Genomic DNA, 17,818 nt, shown 5'->3' on the forward strand with positions numbered 1-17,818 from the left:
CAGCAGGCAGCTCGTTGTGTTTTAAAAACGAAAGCCGTGAGTCTGATACTCACAACTGGAAACATCAGGTTACTTTTCACGTCGTCAGACCCCCCGTCCTAAGCTCAGATCTCCCCGACTGTCTGCCGGTTTTTCCCGCAACTCCCGAGAACGGCACCCAGGCCCCGCGTGGAGCGGCTGGCGCGTCTCTCCAGGCTCCTGTGTTGCCAGTTGTCTGCGTCTCTGCTCTTCGTGGCGGAAACCAGGCCAGCTCTGGCGGGGCCTCCGCCCTGGACCTAGCTCAGGGCGTCCCCGTGGACTCCACACGGGGCGCTCTCTGGGAGGACTCCCTCGGTGGCGGCTTCCCTGAGGTGGTGTCCGCCCTTGGGTGTCATGGCCTCCATCCGCCGTGCCCTGGACGTTCCAGAATGGTCATTCCCGACCCCTCCAGTCGTCCTCCATTTACTCACCGACGTAGTTCTGAAAACCTAACTACTTGGTTGCTCCCGGGGATGGTTCCTATAAGCAGAGGCAGGATACATGCTTGAATTTTTTTTCCTTTATTGTCTGGTTTTCAGAATAATGAGCTGATTCCCTACTTAGAGCATCTCCCAAAGGTGACCATCGAGGGTGTTGGGCTTTTGTGGGTTTTTTGCTGTCCTCATGCGATCATGGCCTTAAACACAGCTGACGTGTCTGAATCGCTGCTGCCCGTCGGTGCCAGATAGACCCACCTCTGGGCCTTGGGTGGTGCTTCGGTTTTGCTTCTGAGTCCTTTCGACGTCAGCCACTCCTCCGTGAGCTCTCTGGTGTGACGGATGCTCCGGGCTCTTCGTCATCTCTTGCCCCCGTCCTGGAATTAGCCATTTCTCCTGATTCCTTTCGGTCGAGAGTGGTGTTTAGAAGCTAAATAAGCCTTCTGGGGTCCTCGCTGCTGTCACTGTTTCTAGATGTTTCCAGTGGGCAGAGGTAGGGCGTCCTGAGTTCACACAGATCATTCGAATTCACATCCAATACCTGGGGTTTTCGTTTTTTTCCTTTAAAAAAAAACTGTGATAAAATATACACAACGCAAGATTTGCCATCGTGATCATCTGACGTGCACCGCTCGTGGTGTTGACACGTTCGCGGTGCCACACGCCCGTCACCGTGTGGTCGGCTTGTGACACTGAAACCCTGTGCCCATTAAACCTCAAGTCCCCGTGCCCCTCCCCCAGCCCGGCAGCCAGCGTCCTTCCGTCCGTCTCTGGGGGTTTGGCTTCTGCAGGGACCTCATGCAAGTGGAAGCTACAGTGTTTGTTTTGGGGTCGGGCGCCATGTCCTCAGGTTCATCCGCGTGGCCGTGTGGCAGCACGTGGCAGCACTCCCTTCCTGTGCAAGGCTGAGCGCCGTTCGGCTGTGTGACTGGACCGCATTGTGTCTGTGTGTCCATCTGTTGACAAGAGCCTGCGTTGCCTCCGCGTTCGGCTGCCGCGAGTGCTGGTGCGCGGTTTTTCCCGTCGAGACCCTGTTCTCACGTGCCAGGGTCTTTACTCGACCTCGTCAGACTGTTCTCTGATCTCTCAGGCTGAAAATCCTAGTTCTCGTGAGTGATTTAGATTTTTAGAGATGACTCTTGTTTTCCGTTCACTTTTTATTTTGACCCGATTCCCGATTGGCAGGAAGGTCACAAGAATAATACAAAGGAGCCCTGTAGTCTTTTCAGCCAGATTGTCCCCAAGGTTCAACATTTTACCGTGCTTGTCTGCCTGTCTGTCCCGTTCCCAACCATCCGTCCATCTGTCCGTCCGTGCACCCACCTGTCCTTCCTTCCATGCACCTGCCTGTGGTCCTCTGCAGACGTGATGTTCTGGAGCTCTCCTGTGTGTGTTTCCTGAAAGCAGGTACTCTCTTACCTGCCGAACCAGTACCGTTACCGACCTCTAGAAATTAGCGTCCATTCCACACGATTATCTAACCTAAGGCCTTGCTGCAGCCTCACTGTCTGTCACAGCGTGCTCTCCTGTAATTTTTAGCCGAAGAGGGTCCCCGGTCACACGTTACGTTCAGGCGTCCCGTCTCTTCGGTCCGTCTCCTGGAGCGGTTACGGCCTGCCTTCGTGGTTCCTGATGTTGGCGTTCTTGAAGAGTGCACGTCCCTCAGTTTGGGTTTGTCTGATGTTCCCTCAGGATGAGACTCAGGTGAAGAGTGTCCCAGGTGTGATGCTGTGTCCTTTTGTCCCGTGACGCGTATTGTAAAGAGTTCTCGTTAGAACCAAACTTGCTTTTGCAGTCGTCTAAAATTGCTCGCATGGTTGCAGAGTCCAGGCATGTTCAGAGAAATCGGTTTCTCTTCCTGTGCCCACCCCTTCCTTCTTTTCCTCTATAGGTAACCAGTGTCTTTTGATTTTACGGTTTATGCTTCCACTGACTCATTTGTAGAAACAAACACGTGCGTTCTTAACTTCCTCCTTAGATGGACGTTATCCCCGTCTCACTTTCTCCCATTTCCATTGCCTCCCGGAGGTCCCTCCAGAATGGTACCTGGACAGCGTCCCTGTCCCGCGTTACACCTGCTGTGTGGCTTTGGCGGGGTTCAACCGCCTGTGCCCTGGGTGGCGAGTTTCTTTCCTCCGGCCAGGTTCATAGTTTCAGGCGGTCCTTAGGCTGCCCCTGTTGAGCATCTGGCACAAGGTCCTGGGTCGTGTGGGTGGAGGAAATAATTGCAGAAAAACTCGGTCGGGTTGGAATCTGCACGGGAGAGCCCATCTCTTCCTCCGCCGTTTCTTCCCACTCAGTAGCTGGGGGAGCAGAGCGTGCACGAGAGGACATACGGCATCCTTGAGACCCACAGGGTGCTTTGGGTTGCTGCTGCACCGGCCTCTGTGCCCCGGTCCCGCAGGAGGGGTGCTGACGTGGGCTCGGGGGAGCTTGGGTCTGCGGTCGGCACCCACGCTTCTAGTCCTCGACTCGGCCGCCGGGTAGCGGCCGGCTGCGGACGTTCACCCGTTCGCGGCCTCAGCTCCCCCCTGCAAAACGCCTAAGTGGCCGGTGTGAAAACTCCATTCAATTATCCCAGAAAGCAGACTATTGTTCTTTGTGGGGAGGAGGAAATAGCCCGAGTGTGCAGCGGCTTTCTTGGTTATGAAATATTGAACAGTACAAATGTTCCTGAGAGAAAATGACGTAGGGTGGAGACTGTGAGTTGGAAATGCGTCCCGGCTCGTGACTGGAGGCAGGAGCCTAAATTTGTTAAAGAAGTGCATAAGTAAGTTAAAAGCATCGTGCATTTGCATTTAGCCCGAGATGCATTTCGGTTGTTACTGCTTTTTAAGCACAAGCACACAGTAAGTGGTCCACAGTTTCTGTGCCTTTCTCCACCTCCTGCTGGGTGTGGGCCCTGGGAAAGGAGATTCTCTCCGAAAGGGACTTGGGGTGGGATTTGGCTCTTGGAGGAAATGCTCACGGGGCCTCCGGGGCCGGGGGGCTTCCTGGTTGCCAGGCGAAGCCTGAACCTCCCTGACCCGTGCACGGGTTCTGTGTTGTGCGAACTCCTGTGGAATCCTCCCTGGGGGGCCCACCCTGGGGTCTTGAGCCCCCACAGTGTAGGGACCGTGCTCGCTGGGCCACCGACGCCACCCGGTGCCAGATGCATGTGGGTTCCCGGCGGACGCAGATGGGCAGACGGCAGTTAGCTCATGCAGAGTGTGGCCGGGCAGAGGACGCCCTTTGCTTCTGAGCCCCGGTGCGCCCCTTCCTGCTCCGAGCCACGGCGGGTCAGCGTGGCTGTCTGTTTCCCGCCTGAGAGGGTTTCACTCCCGTGGCCTGGAGCATCTCTCTCTGATGCCTAGACTTCAAGGAAGGGCCCTGGAGGGAAGGGAAGTTTCTGAGCAGCCAGTTGGGTGGTTGAGGGCAAGCAAGTGCTTTCTCACCCGCAAAGTCCTCTGCCAGCAGGGGCGTTGGGAGCTGCCTGCTGCCTGCTTACGGTTTGGAGGGGGGCGGGAGTTGTCCAGACAAGGTGAGGCCCCGTTCCAGGCCTACTGGCTGCAGGGCTAGGCGTGGGGTTGGCCACGTGGTGGTGGATGTGGGCCCACAGATGTCCTTCTGGGAGTCTGGCGTTTTGTTTGTTGGTTTGACTCTGCTCCTGCCGTTAAATCGGTGCTGTTCGGCGAAGAGGAAGGCAGATCCGGATCCCTTCTACTCCCGGTGAGAATCTGCCCTTCCATTATTCGTTGCGGATGTTGGGCCCCGACTCCTCGACAGGCACAGAGCCCGGCTCCCCCCGCCCCAGGCAGGGCCATCTCAGTGCCCGGCTGAGCGCCCCGCCTGCCCAGCTCCTACTTCAGAGGAGCCACCCCCGGAGCCTGCCGGTGCTGGGCTCGCCCCGTGGGACCCAGGGCTGCGGGACTCTTGGGTGGGGGGCGAAGTCAGGGAGCAAGCTCCAGCGGGCCTGCCCGTGTGGTATTTTGACGGCTCCGTGTCCAGGGTCTGGCAGTGTCCTCTGACGGGCACTTTGGAAGAGGACAGAACCGAGCTCCGTGGGATGTGTTTCGTCAGGAGCCACGCGAGCTCTGGGAGCTTTCTTGTTGACGCTCCGCATTCACCCACTGAACACCTCACCCGCTCCCTGGGCGGTGAGGAGGCCGGAGGATGGGACCCCGCTTACGCTGGCGTGCCTGAGCTCCCGCGTGAGGACGGCACCTCGCCTTCCCTGCCCTCTGCCGCCCCCCGGCTGGTCCCCTCCTGCCGAGACCCCCACAGACGAGGCCACACTGGTCCAGCGGGCCGCCCTGTGACGTGGGCTTGCCCCAACTTTCTTCAACTTTCTTCACGTCGCGTCTCCCCTACTGAGCCGGATTCTCGTGTGACAGAGTGAAGGTGGCCGGCACCTTATCTACGTATCCCCACAGCTTAGGCTCGTGGTCTAGTGGTTGTGGGTGCTCAGTGCGTATTTGAACGGACGAGTCTGTGGATGCATGAGTCGATGGGTAGGTGAGTGGGCGGGTGGGTGAGTGGATGGATGAGTCAGCGGGTAGGTGGGTGGACGGATGGATGGGCCGATGAGTGGGTGAGTGGGTGAATGGGTAGATGGCTGGAGGGTGAGTGAGCGGGTGAGCGGATAGATGGATGGATGTGTGGGTCTGTGGGTAGGCGGGCGGATGGACGAGTGGACAGACAGACTGTTCCTTCCACCGGGCACGCTTCTGCACATCCTTCCGGGTCCCAGCGGGCACTTACCACAGCTCAGGTCCTCCAGATACGCCCTTCCCTGCTCTCACCCTGTCTGGTGTTTGGTCCTTAAGCATGTGTTTTATGTGTCACGTTTGCTCCCTGGTGAGCTCACCCACTCGGAGACTCGGGGCCTGGTCTTGCCTTGTTGGGGGCAGAGTCCCGGCGGCCCCCACCCCAGAGCTGTGCAGGGTGCAGGTGCTTAGAAAATAGCTCATTGCTGTGGGGAAGGGCTGGGCATGGCGGGCTCAGCTGCGGGGCACTAAGTGCTGGGGGGAAAGAGAGAGGGACCAGGGATGGGCACACACACATTTTCTGTTTCTGAGTCCGGGGCCCCAGAGCCCAGACCTCGGGCGGCCACGTGAAGCCACGTCATCTGTGCTGAGGGGCTGTCGGTTCCTGAAAGACAGCTGTTCTGGGTCAAAACCCTGGATGAGATCCTATATCTTATTATTTTACATGGAAAGAATCCCCCAAAACTCCAGCTGGTTTCCCAAGAGGGACCTAACCCTGCGGTAGGCCGGTGTCTGAGCAGCCCAGCACGGCAGGTGCCGCCCCCTGAGGGCCAGACAGCACGGTCGCTGACCGTTGGTGGCACCACAGTAAGCAAAGTCCACGTCAGAGACATTGTGCGGACGGAAGTTGCCCATCCCGAACGGTTTTTCTCCGGGAGAAGCTGAGGGGGAAGGGAGTTGTCGTGGGCGCTTTTTTGCTGGTCGTTAAAAGTAGCGGTGTGCCCTCGGCTTAGAGCCTGATACCTGGTCACTGTGGGGAGCACGTGGTTCTGCCTTCTAGAAAGGTCCGAGGCGATGGCCAGCGGGCGAGTTGGGCCGGCAGGCTGCGGGTGGGGAGGGTGCAGGCTGCAGGGGAGGAGGAAGGGTGGGGGCGGAGCCTGGGGCCCCCAGGTGTGCTGCCTCCCACGTGGCCAGCGGGAGCAGCTTTCCCAGCGGTCTCTGTGTTTGCAGGCCCGGCCGGTGGGAAGGAGTTTTATTTAAGGATTATCACTTGATTTTTATTTTTGGCTGTGGCTGGGCCTGTTGAATTCTGTGCCAGGAGGACTCCTGCTTGAGAGTTCTACTTTTACACATTTAAAAATAGCCTGGAAGCTGGTTCCTTCCTCCCAGTGACTCCCCTGGAGGCTGGGGCGCCGGGTTGGGCCGTGGCCCACGCTGTCTGGGTGTGTGGTGGGCATGGCCCAGGGCGTCCTCTCTCTGTCCCTCCGAGTCCGGGTGGCCGTGGGCTGGCAGTGGAGGAGGTGCCCGGAGTCCCCGGTCAGCTTGCCGACCCTGCCCGCCTCTCAGGCTCGGTGGGGGGGGGGGGGGGGGGGGGGGGGGCGCCTGCTGGACTCTGTGCGCGAGCCCTGCACGGGGTGCCTTCCCACACCCTGCTGTTTTCGGGGCTCCACGTCTGTAGCTCATTTTGCCTTGTCCCTTGGCAAGCAGCGGTCAGCAGTCTCTGTAAGGGGCCCCGAACGCCCCCACTAGAGCAGGACCTGGCTTGTGTGGACCCTGCCGCTGCAAGGAGGGGGCATTTGGGACGAGGGAGCCAAGGCTTAGAAAGTCCGAGCGTCCCTCAGGGCTCACCACACCCCCGGGCCTCCCCCTGCCCTGAGTCTGCTGCCCAACGGCTGTCACGGGAGTGGGTGGCATCATGCCATGTGCCTGCCGCTCTCACGGGGGCCCCGTTGGACAGCCGTGCAGGGAGGGAATTCACGAATTCTGGGACAGACTCCTGCCTTCCAGGTGCACCCCCGGTCCTAGAAGGTCTGGGGATTCAGACTCCCTCCTCAGGCAGGCATTTGGGCTCCCACAGCCTCCCCCGGGCTCCCGGCTGCCCCCAGCGTTCTGCTGCGACACCCCCGTGGCCACACCAGTCCTTGGAAGGGAGCGAATCGCTGTGCTGGGGACCTCACTGTGTGACCCTGGCGGGCCCGGTGGTCTCTAACGCGGCCGCCTTTCCTGCCCCGCAGGACCCTGACTTGGTGGCCTGATGTGCCAGGGTGTGGCTCCCGCTCCTGGGGACCCCGCCTGTAACTTAGCCGCTGGTGCCTGTGGACTGATGGGCATCTGGCCCCCTGCAAGGGTGGCTCCCACGGCCCGTGAGGCAGGCCGCACCCCCACGAAGAGGCAGAGAGGGGCTCCGAACAGCCTGAGCGCATGCTGCACCAAAATGGCGCGTGTAGGGCGTGGGCTTGTGGAAGTGTGGGCGTACTTCTCACAACGGGACTTCAGAGAGTCAGAGCTCTCGTGCTCAGGGCTGGTGGGGCACTTTCCGAATCCTGCTTCAGGTGGGGCCCAGAGAGAGGCGGGGAGGAGATGGGTGGGAGGAGGGGGCTGCTGGGGCCCCTGCATCTCCTGAGGGCCATTTGACTCAGGAAAGGGGTCCGTTCTGTGTTTTGTGACCTGTGGATTCCCGTGGGGCAGGTGGAAGGAGGGACCCGTCCCTCCCTCCCGGGGCCCAGTAGGGCCTCCTTGGACGCAGTCTTGTCTCAGGAAGGAATGCGGGGCGGAATCCTGGCCCCCAAAAGTGTCTGCGCCCTCATCGCCAGAACCTGCCACCGTGTCACCTTCGTGGCCCAAGGGACTTGTAACTGAGTTAAGGATCCAAGAGGGGGGCCATCCTGGTTACCCGGTGTGCCCAGTCTGATTAATTACAGCAACTCCCGCGAGAGGGAGACAGAGGGTCAGGGGAGACGTGACGATGGAGTCCATGTGAGGTGGTCCCGTGCTGAGACCCGGGAGCCTCGCGCTCTGGCAGCCGAGTGTCCAGGCCCGGGGCCCGGGCTCTGCAGAAGGAAGGCTGGTCGCTGCTGGAAAGGCTGTGGTCTGGGCTCTGAGGTCAGAGGGCGTCGGGGTCAGAGGCGGCCCCCAGGGGAGGCTGGGTGGAGTGAGACCGGCTCAGAAGTTGCCACTCAGCGGGAAGGGAGGAGGGAGAAATCGATGGCCGTGGGGGTGGGGTGGGGGTGGGTAGGGTTGTGCTGCTGTGTCCTGTGCCCCGTGCACTGTGATTGACCTAAATATGTCACCAGCTGGGGGGACAGGCCGGAACACCCACGCTCCCTGGGTCTGGTCGGTATTTCAGGCTCGGGGAGAGAGCCGCGTGGCCTTGCAGAGAGCTGTTCGCTCAGAGAACGGGAGGGAGACGGCCCCAAATGCCAGCTGGGTTTATTTATCCAGACGTGTCTGTGCCGCCAGGAGAGGAGGCGCTGGAAGAGGTGGACGTCTCCTTTCCGGGAAGGGGGACGGGCAGATTTGCCTGGCTGCGTCCTAGGGTGTGAAACTGAGCCGCTGCCCCGCACTGGCTGGAGGCGGGAGGGGCTTTGTGGCGCGGGGCTGAGGGCCGGGGGTGCGTTCGTCTCTGTTCCGCAGGGGGCCACCGACCCGGGGAGGCCAGGAGACCGGGGGCCAGTCCGGGGCTGAGGTCCCAAGCCTCCATCCTGGGCAGGGCAGGGCAGGGCAGGGCCGAGCCGAGGGGCCTTAACCCCCGAGGGTGTTAAGAGGACCTGGCTCTCGGCTGCCCCGCGTCTCTGAAACCACCTGTGATGGTGAGTGTGTCTTTTTTTGCTCAGCGCACCGGCGGCTCGTGGGGCAGAATCTGGGTGTCCACACGTGTCCACGTAGGCTTGGCCCACAGTTGCCACGTGGTGGAACCCAGCCACGTGTTGAGCTTCCGCAGGTTGGCCTCCTGGGGGAGGGAGCTCGGGGGCGGCCAAGTTAAGTAAAGTGTGGTTTCCTGCCAATGATGCAGGAGGGGCTGACTGCCTGTGGATGGGGGAGGCGTCCGCAGCTGCCTTGACCTTCAGACGGAGCTGAGATGCACAGAGGTTTTTGGGGTGCGTGTGGGTGTTGGGATGGGAAAGCTCGAGAACACCCCAATCTGGGCACTTGTGAGGTGGCCCCCGGGGTACCTGACTTGGCCAATGGCCACTCCCCCGGGGGAGAGGTGCCCTCACCCCTGTCCAGGGCTGTCTGCCCGTCAGCACGTGGTGGACAGGACCCCGTGGAGGCTCACCCCGAGGTTCATCCACTGGCTTATCCAGTGAGTCTTGACCGGGCACCTGCTTAGACCAGGCCCACCGCAGGAGGACCACACTGCTCCGAAGCGAGTGCCGTGGGAGGAGGCTGGGCAGTGCTGTGTAGGCACACGGGAGGGCAGAGCTCTCCCACTGCCGGTGTGCGGGCGCCCTCTTGGAAGAGGGTCCCCGGGCCCTACCTGTGTCGGGACCCACCTCCCAAGGGGCCCAAGGGCCAGTGGGGAGCCGTGTCCAGGCCAGCCCCCTGGGGCCGGTATACACAGAAGATGTGCTCACAGGGGCCACCTGATGCCTGCTCCGGCCGGGGTGCGGTTGCTTCATCACGGCAGCGTTCCCTTTGACGAAGCCCGGTGCATGATACGCGCACAGTGGGCGTTTGCTGAGGAAGTTGTGTGCGAGCAGGTGGTCTCTCTGGGCAGCTGGGCTTGGTGTGGGGCCGAGTGGAAGTCTCTGTGGAGGCCGGAGCTCCCGGGCCGATAACGTGCTAAGCTGTGGGTCCCCGGTCGCCCGAGCACCTCCCAGCCGGTGCCGTGTGTGCCCGGAAACCACAGGTGGGGGCTCCCAGTCCTCCTGAGCCCTCAGGGTGGGTCCCCGGGAGCCCCGGTGCAGGGCTGGGGACGGCTGAGGCCTGACGCGTGGGGGCTGGCAGGTCCGCTGCGCAGGGTGCGGGTGTCCTTCGGGGGCCGGAGGCCTCGTGCCAGGGCAGCGGCCCCTCCCTCACCACTGGTGTCCTCGCCGTCGGGCCCCCGGCCAGTCCCGGTGTGTGCGCCCTGCAGCTGACACGTCTGCTCCTGCTGCCTGAGAACTCGCTGGGCTGTCCGTTCACCGTGCCTTTCCTGGCTTCTCCTTGGGCCAGGCTGGGCCCTGGGCCTTCACAGACAGTAGACAGACGGGGACTGTGGGCTCGAGCCAGGGGATCCTGCGCGAGTGTAGACTTAGAAACGTGCTGTGTTTCTAGCGGTCACGTTTGCTGAGCCTTGATCTGTGGACCTGCATCCCCTCTAGGAATCCCCTCCCAGCACCCTGAGGAGAACCCATGTTGCCCACGTTCCTGTTAGAGCAAACCCATGAGGGAAGTGACAAAATGCCACGTTGAATGTGTGGGGAGCGGTCAGGGAGGTTGCTCTGGGAGGGGAAATGGTGCCTTTGAGACTGAGTGGCAGGGAGGGGGGTACCAGCATGTGCAAAGGTCCTGGGGCAGGGTCAGACCGTGGGCTGATCTCTGAAAGGCGATCCCTGTGGCGTGGACCCAAAGAGCAAAGCCGAGGGAAGAGCAGTGAGACACAGCAGGTGAGGCGGAGTGCGGGGCATCGCTTTGGAGGGATTCGCTGAGTGGTTGGATTTCATCGCAAGCCCCTGCCGACTTTCAGGCAGGACGGCAGCAGGAGTGCTGTTTAGAGGTGGATTGGAGGGTGTAAGGGGGCCAGTTAGGAACCAGGGTAAGAGTTGGGACCAGGAGGATGGGTGGGTTTGGGGCGACGTGCAGAAGTCCCAGTGTGTGTGGCGGTGTGCCTGGCACAGGACCCCTTTGCCATAAACCTGGCTGGCTACCGTGAGCGGGGACACGCGGCTGCCTCGGCAGGGCCGGGGGGGCGGGGCTCAGCTGGGCTTCCCGCAGCCCTGGAGCTGGGGCTCCGTGCTCCTGTCACCTGCCTCCCTGGCCGCCTTCCCTTGCTGCCTGGCCCCCGTTGCTGGCTCTGACTCAGAAGTGGCTCTCTGGACCTGGGCAGAGACCACCCTCTCCTCTCCCCTCTGCACGGCCCCCCTCATGGGGCCTGTTCTGTGTCCAGATTCAGCGGGTCCAGAGGCCTCAGTCTTTGGGGAGACTTAGCTGTGTGGGGGCCACCCTGCTTCACCCCGGGACTGAGGGGGTCTGCGTGGGAGCTGGGAGGGACCGCTCCCTGTGGCGTTGGCGTGTCCTCTTTCTGTGCGGGACCTTCTCCCAACAGGCCTCAGTAGCAGGAGGGGCCCGGAGGGGCCGGCGGGTGCTGGAGGGTGCTGGGCGCAGTTGCCCGGAGCCGGGCGGATCCCAGCGGGGTTAGACGCACGGGAGGGCCTCGCGCACTCCAAACGCTCACCGAGCAGGTGGGCCCCGGCCCTCGCACACCCGTGTTCTTCGTGAAATCCGGCGAGCCGCGAACAACCCAGGCAGGAGGTGTGGCCAGGCACCCTCGAGGCGGGAGGGTCTTCTGACCTTGGGCCTCTCGGCCTGCCCGTGTGCCGTCTGGACACAGAGCCCTGCCGTCACGCACCGTCCTGCTGCAAGCCAGTCTGCGCTTGGGGCCTCCGGCTGCCGTGCTGACCTTGGCCTGAATTTCGGGGGCTCGGGCTCAGCCCTGTGTCCCCAGGTCTGGGGAGGCAGCCAGGACAGGAAAGGAAGCCTCTGGGTCTCCCCCGGTCCCTCCCCTGGTCCCTCCCCGGCCCCCCCTCCCCCCAGGCCAGCGAGGGTCTCACCATGACTGGCAGCGAGGGGCAGCGGAGGCCTGCACTCCCGCCACTGGTCAGACTCGGGGGGGTGTCCTGGCTCTTCCCCAGCTCCAGGCCTCACCTCCGATTTTGGTGAATTAGTCGGTCGCGTTCCTGCGTCTCAGGAAGACCTTTCCAGGACTCGAGCCAAGTGTGGCTTTTCCTGAGTCCACAGGGCTCAGTTCTCCTTGGCGCCAACCCCCCTCACCCGCTCACACGTGCCCCGCGACGCCCGCCCACCCCTCGGACTCACTCCCTGAACGGGGCTGTTCTCACTGTCCGGGTCCCCAGAGGGCCAGCCTTTGTGTGGCTCACTTCTCTGTCACAAGTGTCCTGGTGCGCGAGGCCACGCGCTGGTCCCGTGAAGAGCGGCGAGATACCCGTCCGTCAGGGTGACCGCGAGCGCGGGCCTCCCCACCGCTCTGTTCCGTCTTGCTCGGGCCCCAGCTCAGCAGACTTGTTTCATGACTTTAACCGTTGACTAAAAGGGGGAAGTGGGATCATCGGCCCCCAGCAGATGCCGGTGGAGGGTCTCGGCCTCGGCAGCACCGTCGGCGTGGGGAGCCGTCTCTCTTCGGGACGTGTTCTCCGGGGGGGCTCGTGGCCGGGCCACGGCACGTGTCGGGGGCTGCCGTGGCCGCGTCCCCGTTGCACCTGCCTCTCCCTGCAGGGCGCTCGGGGTCTCTCAGCAGGTAGCTGTGACCTGTTTGGATGCGGGGAGCCCAGCCCAGCCCCGCGAGGAGGCAGGTCTTCGGTCCCTCACACCTGTGCGGTCCGTCTGTCCCCGGCGGGTGGCGACCCCTCTAGGAGGCGATGCAGAGCCTTGAGAAGTGAGGGCTGGTGTCCGGGGGCAGAGTGGAGACGGCCGAGCTCCGTGCCGTCGTGGGGCTGTGACGAGAGCAGGGCCACCGCGTGTCCAGCTCAGAAACGAGAGAGCCTTCTGCACCGCGACAGGGAAATGCAGGAGCCGAGGATTTTCAGGGGGACTCTCGCATTTTGCTGTGATACGAGACTCGGCACAGCCCTCGAGAGTTGAACCAGTTGCCCGCGGCCAGCTGTCGCTCCCCAGGCGTTTGTGGGGGACCCGGTGGGGGAGGCGCTCTGAGGGGGGCAGAGACAGCCGGGGCCCGGTGCTCCTGGGCGGCGCCCGCCGACGGGGTCTGCTCCTGAGGAACGGTGCAGAAGGCAGGGCCCGCCTGTGGCCGCGCCGGTTCCTCCGGCTCCCCCGTGAGGTCACGGCCCAGGCTGCACTCGGGGCACATCGAAGCCCGGCGGAAAGCGCGGGGGCTCCGCAGTGGGCACTGTAGTGCGGATGGGCCGCGGGGCGGGCAGGAGGGCCGGCGTGGGGACACCCGGGAAAGGCCGAAGCCGGTGGCCGACCCCTGCGTCCGAGCCCTCCTGTGGTGCCCGCGCCGTCGAGGGGCAGGGTGGACCCGGGCGACGGTCACCTCGCAGCTGTCTCCTTGCAGAGGAGGAGCTCCGCAAGCTGAGGGAAGAAACCAACTCGGAGATGCTGCGGCAGGAGCTGGACCGGGAGCGGCAGCGGCGGATGGAGCTGGAACAGAAGGTCCAGGAGGTGCTGAAGGCCAGGTGAGGAGGGGGCCGAGGCACCCCGCTGCCCCCGCGGGCGCCTCCTCGCCCCTGAGCCGCCACGGGGGTCAGGACCCCTTCCTGAGCCACCTGCCGCACGCAGCGACCTCGGGGTTCGCCCGCCGCGGAGGGTCACCCTCGTCCCGGCAGCGCCCCTCCGCTCTGGAGGTGACGCCCCGGCTTCTGGGGGGGATGGTGTGGGCCCTGCTGTGGGTGGAGCTGTCCCTGGCGCGTGGCCCCCTCGGCACCCCCCACCTCTGCCCGCGAGAGCTGGGCCTCTGCCTCACGGTGCCGCCAGCGAGAAGCGGGTCATCCCAGGGGGTGTTTGTACGTTCGGAGACCCGTGCTCTCCCTGTCCCTGCAGGCTGGCGGCCTGGCAGACGAGGCCGCTGCTGGGACATCCCCGCCAAGAGCTGGTTCCTCTGTGGGGTGGGCGAGTGCATTGTTGTTACCAAGTGTCGTCACCAGCTCTGGTTCCGAGGATCCCCCCCCAGGCTCCAGGTGCCCCGTGCACGGGGTTTAGTCGGTGGGAAGGCGATGGCCAGACGCTGGCTTCCTCTCAGGTCTTACCCGTTGGTGGTCAGCTCCCGGGAGCTGGGGGCACCTGGCTGTCTTTGGAGGAAGGGTCTTTACCCTGCTCTGCAGGCGTTTAGGACAACTCGTGTGTGTTTTTGGGCAGCGTTGAAATCGGGCTGTGTTGCCTGTCCCCGCAGGTCAGTGTGGCTGTTTTGGGGTTCTTCGGGACTCCCTGGTGGGGGGAGGCCTCGAGCTTGTCAGGGGAGGGACTCACCCTACTTTGCATTCTGCCCCGGCTGCAAGGCCGGGGCCCCGTCCCAGACATCGGCACGTGGGCCTCAGCCAGGACTTTACCTGATGCTGAACTTTCTTACGTGGAAATCTGTAGACGTGCAAAGATTCAATTACGTTTTAATTATGCAAAGAGGTGCAGCGAGTCACCTGACCTGGACGGATGCTGGGAGATCCAGGGACTGGCCCTGTCCCCGGGTGCCTTCTCAGCCTGCCGGCCACGGCCAGCCTTCTGTGGCGCGTCACAGCGCCGTCTCCCCGACAGAACACACTTCTGTCTGGGGCAGATGCGTGTTTGGGTCCAGCCTCGCCCGGAGCCCTTGGCTGGAGGCTGCAGTCCCCCCAGTGGCCTTGAGTGGTGTTTGCCCACGTGTCTGCTCTGTCCGTTTCCCAGCCCCCGCCCGGCCTCACTCCCCAGCCCTTCACCAAAGTCCCCTCCCAGTTCTGAGGATGCAGAGGGACCAGTCTCCCACAGGTCTGCTTGGGGGCCAGCTGGGTGATTATAGTTAAGGAACATCCAGGCCAGGACCCAGGAAGCTAAGGGTCCTGGGGTGCCTTGTGGGGCTGCTCCCCTGCTTTATGTGGGGGTGGGGTTTAGGAACCTTCTGGAAACTGAGGCCTGAAGGGGGAGGTACAGGGAGAAGCAGGTTTCATGCAAGAGATGACTCTTTCTCTCTCTTTTTTTTTTAATATTTGTTTATGTTGAGAGAGAGAAAGCATGAGCTAGGGAGGGTCAGAGAGAGAGAGGGAGAGAGAGAACCCCAAGCAGGCTTTGTGCTGTCAGCGCAGAGCCCAGCATGGGGCTTGATCTCACGAACCGTGAGATCATGACCTGAGCTGAAATCAAAGAGTCGGACGCTTCACCAGCTGTGCGTCCCACAAGTGATGACCTTTTGCACCGTCACCTTGATGTCTGTGTGGGGGTGGCCATGGGCCGTCCCTGCTGGGTGAGCATGTGGAGGGGCCCCTGCACGTGCGCGCGCACACACACACACACACACACACACACACACACGCAAGCTGCAGATGAGCTGTAGGATTGAAACCTGGGGATTAGGTTTACGTAAACCTCTGTTTTGGTTTTAAAGAGAATATCTGAAAAACCATCTTGGTTAAAGCTTATTTATCAGTAGGCAAAGGCCTTTTCCAGTTCGGGGTCCAAAAGCCACGTAGAAACACCGCCCTCCCGCCTTGTGCCCGTCTGTGGCCAGGCCTTGCCTGGGACCCCGGCCTTGGGCTCTCCTCTCGGGCCGCTCCTGTGCTGGGCCCCAGGCCATGCTGAGCCTTGGTGGGGGCTGCTCTGTGTGTGGGGTGAGATGGACCCCCCCAGCCCAGGGAGGGTCGGGGGCAGAGTGAGCCTGGCGCCCGGCCCTGGCATCACACTTGGAACCTCCCGGGCCTCAGTGCCCTCTGGCCTCGGACGGGTTGCGGATCAGAAAATTGGATTTTCAAAAAGCAATTCAGGCACATTCCACTCCAGCCTTGTTGGCCGATCATCAAGCATTAGCATAGGTTGTTCCGGAACGTTTGAGTGAGTCCACGGGTGTTAGAAATCCAAGGGCCCTTTTTTCCGATCGAGGTCACACGGCTCTTGTTTCCCTGAGGTCACCCCGTTGGTGTCCCCCTTGACCGGGAGCTGCGGGTGGGACCGGGCGCCCCAACGTCTTAGGCTGCGATGTCCCGATGCGCCATCTCCCCGCTGCCCGCCGCCTCCTGTGTCCCGTGCACGTAACAGGCACCGACAGCAGCCCAGGTCTGGTGGGACGTGTCGCCCAGAGTGCCCACCCCCGTGTCCTCCGGCCTCTCCCAGGGGGTCGCACGCAGCCCGTTACTGTTGAAATGGCTCTTTGTTTCTAGCAGGTAATCGTGTTAGAAAAGTCAGTTAGTGCCCGTGTAAACCGAGCCCAGGGCCCCAGAAAGCGGCCACCGGCCACCCGGACCCCGGGCCCACCTGTGGCTCAGGCAGGGCCGTGTCCTTGGCAGCGCACGCCTGGGCCCGGGCTCGGCAGGAGCACATTTGTTAGCGCTTCTCAGGTGGGCTGCGGCTTCCGGAACCTCCAGGCTCACCGGAGACACCCTGGTGTTGAGGCCGTCACCCGTGCCTGGGAATGGAAGGCACTCCGTCGGGTCCTGGGCGCCTCTCCTGCTCCCAGTAAACCCCTGTCGGTGGGAGCTCTGGGCGTGGACGGCTGTTTGGGCCGCCCGGCCCCCTCCTCCCTGGCCATGGCTCCCTTCTCTGGGACTCCGCCTCTGTCTCGTGTGTTCCTCACCCACTGCCTAGTGAGGCTGCAGGCCTCGCCCACCCTGCCTGTCTCCCGTCCAGCTCGTCCCCTGCGCCTCCTGCTCCAGATTCCAGTCGCGGCTTTCAAGCCCGAGAACCAGGTCGGTTCACGGAAGCGTGGCGTGAAATCCCGTTACGTGAACAGAGCAGAAACCGCCCCCCGTCCTTCCCCGAAGCTGAGGGTCTCCCGGGCCTGGCATCTCTACCTTGAAAGAGTCCTCTGTGTTCCACCCCGCCCCCCAAGCCCCTGCTGAGTTCTGCCTGGGGCTCCACCCTCCCCACATCCTGGGGTCCCTGCTGGCCTGGGAGCCACAGGAACAGTGCGTTGCGGCCCGGCCAAAGCACCACCCGGGGGCTGGGGGCTGGGCCAGCTCCATCAGGCCCTTTGGCTGAAAGATCAGTAGTCCGGGTCTGGCAGGTGGACAGAACTCCAGGCGAGGGCTCTGAGGCCGGGGGACTGCCGTGATCCGTTGTGGCCGGGCCGCAGGGACAGGAAGCCAGGCAGGTGGCTGGCACGGGCATCACCCAGCCTGTGGCCTTGCACGGGGCTTGCTGAGTACGTGCATCGATAAGTGTCTTCTCATTAGCATGCTAGTTAATTAGCGTAAGGGGTATTTATTCGGAACTTAATAAAGAAACAGATGTGTTAGGAGCGCCTGGGTGGCTCAGTCGGTTAAGTATCTGACCCTTCGGCTCAGCTCAGGATCTCACGGTCCAAGCCCCACATGGGGCTGTGCCGAGGGCAGAGCCTGCTTGGGATTCTGTCTCTCCCCCTCTCTGCCCCTCCCCGCGCGTACTTGCTCTCTCTCAAAATAAATAAATGAACTTAAAAAAAAGCAGATGTGTTAATAGGAGAGGAAAGGATTGCATGTTTATTGGTGATTACTCGGTTATTAAAAAAACAGCAAGAAAAGCGTGTCCGTCACGAACGCGACTCTGTGAGGCCCGGACGCCGTCGCAACGTCTGAGCCGTCAGGTCCCAGTGGAGCCCAGCTGCTGGGAAGGAACACTTGAGTGCGGTGGGCTCCCTGAGTGCCAGGACTTTGCAGAGCCCGGACTCGCTTGGAACTAACAGGACTCTTGCCCCTTCTCCCCTCCCTTTAAGAACCGAGGAGCAGACGGCCCAGCAGCCTCCGAAGGGGCAGGCCCAGGTCAATAACGGAGCAGGTAGGGCCCCCGTGGGCGGCCGGGCCGGGGTGGGGTGGGGGTTGGGCCCGTTCCTGGGCACACCTGCCCACGCGGGGTCTCCGTGCGTCGGGCCCCCGTGGGCGGCTCCGGTTGTGAGCTGGCGAGCGGTCATAGCAAATGAGATGTGATTTTATTGTTCTGTAAAGATGCCACACGGCACCCACTCCAGCCCTTCCCGACCGAGGAGCGTCGTCCTCACACTGGCCTCTCGGCCACTGACCTGGGGGCCCCTCCCTGGGTCAGGACACAGAAGCCTCTTCTCTGCAC

General features: G+C 62.5%; 1 protein-coding gene across 2 annotated transcripts in view; it reads left to right on the forward strand.

Moving 5' to 3' along the window:
- The window catches only part of GRAMD4 (GRAM domain containing 4), a 72,353-nt gene that overhangs the window by 39,310 nt on the left and 15,225 nt on the right, over nucleotides 1-17,818 (forward strand). For both annotated transcript variants that reach the window (XM_042993554.1, XM_042993555.1), the window contains exons 4-5: nucleotides 13,155-13,275; nucleotides 17,469-17,530. In XM_042993554.1, coding sequence (XP_042849488.1) covers nucleotides 13,155-13,275; nucleotides 17,469-17,530 — 183 coding nt within the window. The remainder of the gene's footprint in view (nucleotides 1-13,154; nucleotides 13,276-17,468; nucleotides 17,531-17,818) is intronic.

This window comes from Panthera tigris, chromosome B4, assembly GCF_018350195.1.
Source record: "Panthera tigris isolate Pti1 chromosome B4, P.tigris_Pti1_mat1.1, whole genome shotgun sequence".
Classification (NCBI taxonomy): Eukaryota; Metazoa; Chordata; class Mammalia; order Carnivora; family Felidae; genus Panthera; species Panthera tigris.